Below are 7500 nucleotides of genomic sequence, written 5' to 3' on the forward strand. Positions count from 1 at the left end.
CCGAGGCCGGGTCGCGGGGGCAACAGCCTAAGCAGGGAAACCCAGACTTCCCTCTCCCCAGCCACTTCGTCTAGCTCTTCCCGGGGGATCCCGAGGCCTTCCCAGGCCAGCCGGGAGACATAGTCTTCCCAACGTGTCCTGGGTCTTCCCCGTGGCCTCCTACCGGTTGGACGTGCCCTAAACACCTCCCTAGGGAGGCGTTCGGGTGGCATCCTGACCAGATGCCCGAACCACCTCATCTGGCTCCTCTCGATGTGGAGGAGCAGCGGCTTTACTTTGAGTTCCTCCCGGATGGCAGAGCTTCTCACCCTATCTCTAAGGGAGAGCCCCAAACTCATTTCGGCCGCTTGTACCCGTGATCTTATCCTTTCGGTCATGACCCAAAGCTCATGACCATAGGTGAGGATGGGAACGTAGATCGACCGGTAAATTGAGAGCTTTGCCTTCCGGCTCAGCTCCTTCTTCACCACAACGGATCGGTACAACGTCCGCATTACTCAAGACGCCGCACCGATCCGCCTGTCGATCTCACGATCCACTCTTCCCTCAGTCGTGAACAAGACTCCAAGGTACTTGAACTCCTCCACTTGGGGCAGGGTCTCCTCCCCAACCCGGAGATGGGATTCCACCCTTTTCCGGGCGAGAACCATGGACTCGGACTTGGAGGTGCTGATTCTCATTCCGGTCGCTTCACACTCTGCTGCGAACCGATCCAGCGATATAGTCATTTTCTATATCTGTCATGTCTGTTGATCATGTTTTTGTTTGGCCATGTGCTGTTTGTTTTCGGACACTCAGTTCCTGCTTTTTCACTCGTTTTGTCACCATAGCAACCACTAGTTTCACCTGTGTCACATTTGGAGTCCCTACCTGTTTTCACTAATCTTGTCACTTGTTTAAACCGAAAGTTGCCAGGAAGTCAGCCTGGCGATTTTACCTCTGTTACTCATGCCGGTCCATAGTTATGCTTCTTGCCATGCCACGTAAGTTTTAGTTTTTTCATGTCACAGTTATCGAGTTTTGTTTCAGGTTCATAGTTTCTGCCTTTGCAAGTTTTTGTACTTCCGCCTTGTGCGCGCCTTTTGTTCCTTTTTTTTTGTATTAATTAATAAATATGTCCCTACCTTCACGCCTTGCCCGCGCCAACTTTCCTTTGCATCCCGGAAAAACAAACGCCAAAGTCCACGCATTGACGATATCGTACAGATACAAACCCGCGATATATCGAGTATATCGATATATAGCCCAGCCTTAGCGCAACATATGCTTAAAATGATCAAAATACATGAATATTAAATGTCATTATAATTGAGCCCATTACTATATTACAGATATACGGAAATCATGTATATATGGAGGTGTTTGGAGGTTTTTAAGGGTTTTGTTGGCAGAATAAAAGATATCCCATAGGCTCTGTTGTTGTAAGCAGACTTTTGATCGCATTTATTTATATAATGCATTAATATAGAAAAATATGTGTTTTTGTCTTACATAGTGAGTGTGAATGATAGGCAACATTACAAAAAAAAGAAACACAGATTTTTTTTACATCCACCCATCCATCCATTTCCTACCGCTTATTCCCTTCGGGGCTGCGGGGGGCGCTGAAGCCCATCTCAGCTACAATCGGGCGGAAGGCGGTTTACACCCTGGACATGTCGCCACCTCATCACAGGGCCAACACTGACAGACAGACAACATTCACTATCACATTCACACACTAGAGTCAATTTAGTGTTTATAATAATAATAGATTTTGTTTGTAAATAAAAACACTTTACATTGAGCAAACAACCTCAAAGTGCTAAAGTGTATTAAAAGAAAATAATAATAAAAATAAATAAAATATAAAAACTAGAACAGCCTAATAGCTAGAACTGTCACGCCTGTGAGATTATGTTTTGGTTTTTGCCATGTTTTGCTCAGGTTATGTTTAGTTTTTTGGACATTTAGTTCTGTCTTGGCACTTCCTGGTTTGTTTTCGTCGCCATGCCAACTTGTTAGTTTTCACCCGTCATGTCACGTCCCTGTTCTCAGCCTCACACCTGTTTTCACTAATGATTATAGCTATTTAAGTCACTCTTTTTCTTGTCTTGGTCTTGGGATCTTCACACACGCCGTGTAAGTTTTTGTATTTATGCCATTGTGCTAGTTTTGTTTATAGTTCATTATTATTCATGCCAATCGAGCAAGTGTTTTTGTTTCATGTTTGTAGTTTGCAGCATTTATGCTAGTCTTTTGTTTCACAGCCTAGTTTTGTACTTCCGCCCTCGTGCGTGCCTTTTGTTTGTCTTATTAGTTATAGTGTTAAATAAATAAACATGTACTCACAGTCACGTCTCGCCCGTGCAAATCATTCTCTGCATCGAAGAAACAACCTTAATCCAAGCCCAAGTCTGACAAGAACTAGTATGCAAATATTTATAAAAAGGCTTTTTTAAAAAGAAGAATTTTCAAGCCTTTTTTAAAAGCATCCACAGTCTGAGGTGCCCTCAGGTGGTCAGGGAGAGTGTTCTCCCATAGTTCATAGCTTTGTCCTTGAAGGTTGCCTGTTTGGAGCGAAGGTGTCGTGTGGAGGATTTGGGGGTGAGTACTTTCTTTCCATGGAGGCACTGGTGAGTTAACAGGGAGACTTTGTATTCAATCCTGAGTGGACCAGGAAGCCAGTGAAGGGATTTTAGAGTTGGTGTGATATGGTCGTATTTCCGCACTCTCGTCAGGATCCTAGCGGCACTATTCTGTATGTACTGCAGCTTCTGAATTTTCTTGCTGGGGATCCTGACAAGAAGTACGTTGCAGTAGTCATGCATGTTTTTTGGAGGTGGGGGGAAGCCGGAGTACCCGGAGGGAACCCACGCAGTCACGGGGAGAACATGCAAACTCCACACAGAAAGATCCCGAGCGCAGGATTGAACCCAGGACCTTTGTATTGTTTCATATGATTGAATTGTTCACTTAGTCCAGGGGTGCCCATTACGTCGATCGCGAGCTACCAGTCGACCGCGGGGGGTGTGTCAGTCGATCTCCAGCCTGGCTTTTAAAAAAAATAGACCTAAAAATTAGTGATCATCAATCTTCACCAAGACGTCACTTAAATGACATTCACGGTACCGGAGGCTCTTGTGAGATGACGCTGGCTGCTGCAAGATCATTATTATGAAAATATGACCGAGAGGAAGGCGAGAAACACTTTTTATTTCAACAGACTCTCGCGCCGAACCTTCCGTCAAAACTCTAAAGGCCGACTGCACATTTCCTATCTTCACAATAAAAGCCCTGCTTCATGCTGGCTGCGCTAACTAAATACAGAGTCTCGGAAAACTGGCGTGCACAAGCGATCCCTCAGAAAGCTGGCGTGCACATCACTTGTGCACGCCAGCTTTCTGAGACTCTTATTTTGTTAGCGCAGGCAGCATGAAGCAGGGCTTTTATTGTGAAGATAGGAAATGTGCAGTCGGCCTTTAGAGTTTTGACGGAAGGGACGGCGCGAAAGTCTGTTGAAATAAAAAGTGTTTCTCGCCTTCCTCTCTGTCATTTTTTCATAATAATGAACTGGCAGCAGCCAGCGTCATCTCACAAGACCCTCGGGTGCCGTGAATGTCAATCAAGCAAGCTACGGAATTTGCCGCCAATGTTTTTCTTGTAAAGTGTATGGAAGCTGGATGAATTAGATGCCAAAAACCAACCACTTTCATGTGGTATTGTACAGAAAGGACAACTTTTTTTCTCCTCCGTTTGAAAATGTGGGCGTTATCATCATTACTGTCTGATTCCAATCAATGCAAGTCATCAGAATCAGGTAATACCCCAACTTATATTCTTGTCTTTGTGAAAGAAAGACATCTATATGTGTTACACATGCTTGTATTATCATTAAACACTTTTAACTTGTTTACAAAAATGTCTCTTTCATAAATAAATAAATATAAATGATATATATAAATGAGGTAGATCCCCTCGAGTTGGTCGATTGAAAAGTAGCTCGCCTGCAGAAAAAGTGTGGGCACCCCTGACTTAGTCTGTTCAAGTAGAAAGTCACCAGATTCCTTAGGAATAAATATATACTGTTTTTTGAACAAAAAGATCCATTATTTATATTTTTAAGTAGTGATTCGGTACTGCTCCGTGTCTTTGGTAGGTGAAGTGTTAGTTTGATCCGGGATGAAGCGAACCAAACTTAGGTTCAAGAGCAAGTGGTGTCAGTCCACTTGTTTGGTGACACAGGGTTCAGATAATTCTGTTCACACTCGACCAAAGGAACCATATTGGCTCCTTCTGGCCAAACTAAACATGTAGGAGGAGGAAAAAAACAAAACGTTGGTGAAGTCAAGTCTTTAAACAGATGTCAACACAGTGAGACATGTTGGACCCACGTGTTAAAGGGCCAGCATAACTTGGGAATGTCTTTTGGAAGACTCTGGCTTATTGTCCTGTTTTTCCCATTTCTGTTTTCTCCTTCCCTCAGCACTCCTCGCCGTCCGACGCCACCTCGCCCCGTGCCAGTGAGAAACCCGAGGTTCCGTCGCAGCCGAGCGTTGTTTTGCTGATAAAGGTGACGCTTGCACCCGGCATCATAACTATGTGACGTACAAACCCCGTTTCCATATGAGTTGGGAAATTGTGTTAGATGTAAATATAAACGGAATACAATGATTTGCAAATCCTTTTCAACCCATATTCAATTGAATGCACTACAAAGACAAGATATTTGATGTTCAAACTCATAACCTTTATTTATTTTTTTGAAAATAATAATTAACTTAGAATTTCATGGCTGCAACACGTGCCAAAGTAGTTGGGAAAGGGCATGTTCACCACTGTGTTACATCACCTTTTCTTTTAACAGCACTCAATAAACGTTTGGGAACTGAGGAAACTAATTGTTGAAGCTTTGAAAGTGGAATTCTTTCCCATTCTTGTTTTATGTAGAGCTTCAGTCGTTCAACAGTCCGGGGTCTCCGCTGTCGTATTTTACGCTTCATAGTGCGCCACACATTTTCGATGGGACTGCAGGCGGGCCAGGAAAGTACCCGCGCTCTTTTTTTACGAAGCCACGGTATTGTAACACGTGCTGAATGTGGCTTGGCATTGTCTTGCTGAAATAAGCAGGGGCGTCCATGAAAAAGATGGCGCTTAAATGGCAGCATATGTTGTTCCAAAACCTGTATGTACATTTCAGCATTAATGGTGCCTTCACAGATGTGTAAGTTACCCATGCCTTGGGCACTAATGCACCCCCATACCATCACAGATGCTGGCTTTTAAACTTTGCGTCGATAATAGCCTGGATGGTTCGCTTCCCCTTTGGTCCGGATGAATCCATGTCGAATATTTCCAAAAACAATTTGAAATGTGGACTCGTCAGACCACAGAACACTTTTCCACTTTGCATCAGTTCATCTTAGATGATCTCAGGCCCAGAGAAGCCGGCGGCGTTTCTGGATGTTGTTGATAAATGGCTTTCGCTTTGCATAGTAGAGCTTTAACTTGCACTTACAGATGTAGCGACAAACTGTATTTAGTGACAGTGGTTTTCTGAAGTGTTCCTGAGCCCATGTGGTGATATCCTTTAGAGATTGATGTCGGTTTTTGATACAGTGCCGTCTCAGGGATCGAAGGTCACGGTCATTCAATGTTGGTTTCAGGCCATGCCGCTTACGTGGAGTGATTTCTCCAGATTCTTTGGACCTTTTGTTGATATTATGGACCGTAGATGTTGAAATCCCTTAATTTCTTGCAATTGCACTTTGAGAAACGTTGTTCTTAAACTGTTTGACTATTTGCTCACGCAGTTGTGGACAAAGGGGTGTACCTCGCCCCATCCTTTCTTGTCAAAGACTGAGCATTTTTTGGGAAGCTCTTTTTATACCCAATCATGGCACCCACCTGTTCCCAATCAGCCTGATCACCTGTGGGATGTTCCAAATAAGTGTTTGATGAGCTTTCCTCAACTTTATCAGTATTTATTGCCACCTTTTCCAACTTCTTTGTCACGTGTTGCTGGCATCAAATTTTAAAGTTATTGATTTTGGTTTTTTTTTATCAGTTTGAACATCAAATATGTTGTCTTTGTAGCATATTTAACTGAAAATGGGTTGAAAATGATTTGCAAATCATTGTATTCTGTTTATATTTACATCTAACACAATTTCCCAACTCATATGGAAACGGGGTTTGTACAAGAGCACACGCCGTCTTTGTTTGACCTTATCTTGCGCGTGTTTTTGTTCGCTCCGCAGCAAATCCCGCCAAAGACGCCGGCTGAAAAGAGCCGCGGCAAAAAGAGCCGCGAGGCCAAGCCGCGGATACGCAAGCTGAAGTATCATCAGTACATCCCCCCGGACCAGAAACAGGAGCTGCAGCCGATGGCGGCGCGCATGGACTCCGCTTACGGACGCATCCTGCAGCAGCAGCAGCAGTTCTTGCAGCTGCAGATCCTCAGACAGCAGCACTACTGCCAGCAGGGGGCGCCACCTGCCACGCACAAGTAAGGAGCAAATGTGTCACACTCTTTCTAATTACCTTTCGCTCGTACAAGTTAGGTTACTACGCGAGTCGAGTTTCACACTGTACTAGGGTTATACGGTATACCGCGATACTATCCATCCATCCATCCATCCATCCATTTCCTACCACTTGTCTCCTTTTGGGGTCGCGGGGGGTCGCTGGACCCCATACTTGCCAACCCTCCCGGATTTTCCGGAAGACTCCCAAAATTCAGCGCCTCTCCCGAAAACCTCCCGGGACAAATTTTCTCCCGAAAATCTCCCGAAATTCAGGCGGAGCTGGAGGCCACGCCCCCTCCAGCTCCATGCGGACCCAAGTGACATGTCGACAGCCAGTTTTCACGTCCGCTTTCCCACAATATAAACAGCGTGCGTGCCCAATGACTTTATAACTGTAGAATGATCGAGGGCGAGTTCTTGGTTTCTTATGTGGGTTTATTGTTAGGCAGTCTCGTTAACGTCCTCCCAGCGCGGTAACAACACACAACAACAGCAGTCACGTTTTCGTCTACCGTAAAGCAGTTCGTCTGCCGTAAACAGCAATGTTGTGACACTTAAACAGGACAATACTGCCATCTACTGTACATGAATATGTGACAATAACATCTATGGCTTTTAGAGCAGTGGTTCTAAACCTTTTTTCATTGATGTACCCCCTGTGAACATTTTTAGTAATTCAAGTACCCCCTAATCAGAGCAAAGCATTTTTGGTTGAAAAAAAAAAAGAGATAAAGAAGTAAAATACAGCACTATGTCATCAGTTTCTGATTTATTAAATTGTATAACAGTGCAAAATATTGCTCTTTTTTTTTTTAACTATTTGGAAAAAAAGATATAAAAGTAACTAAAAACTTGTTGAAAAATAAACAAGTGATTCAATTATGAATAAAGATTTCTACACATACTGCGATGAGGTGGCGACTTGTCCAGGGTGTACCCCGCCTTCCGCCCGATTGTAGCTGAGATAGGCACCAGCGACCCCAAAGGGAATAAG

The 7500-nt window shown here is 44.0% G+C and overlaps 1 protein-coding gene across 4 annotated transcripts in view; it reads left to right on the top strand.

Annotated features, from left to right (window-relative positions):
- mrtfbb (myocardin related transcription factor Bb) overlaps positions 1-7500 on the top strand; it is a 257515-nt gene that overhangs the window by 236834 nt on the left and 13181 nt on the right. For all 4 annotated transcript variants that reach the window (XM_061905325.1, XM_061905324.1, XM_061905328.1 and 1 more), the window contains 2 exons: positions 4466-4552; positions 6240-6487. In XM_061905325.1, coding sequence (XP_061761309.1) covers positions 4466-4552; positions 6240-6487 — 335 coding nt within the window. The remainder of the gene's footprint in view (positions 1-4465; positions 4553-6239; positions 6488-7500) is intronic.

Source organism: Nerophis ophidion, linkage group LG07 (genome assembly GCF_033978795.1).
Source record: "Nerophis ophidion isolate RoL-2023_Sa linkage group LG07, RoL_Noph_v1.0, whole genome shotgun sequence".
NCBI lineage: Eukaryota > Metazoa > Chordata > Actinopteri > Syngnathiformes > Syngnathidae > Nerophis > Nerophis ophidion.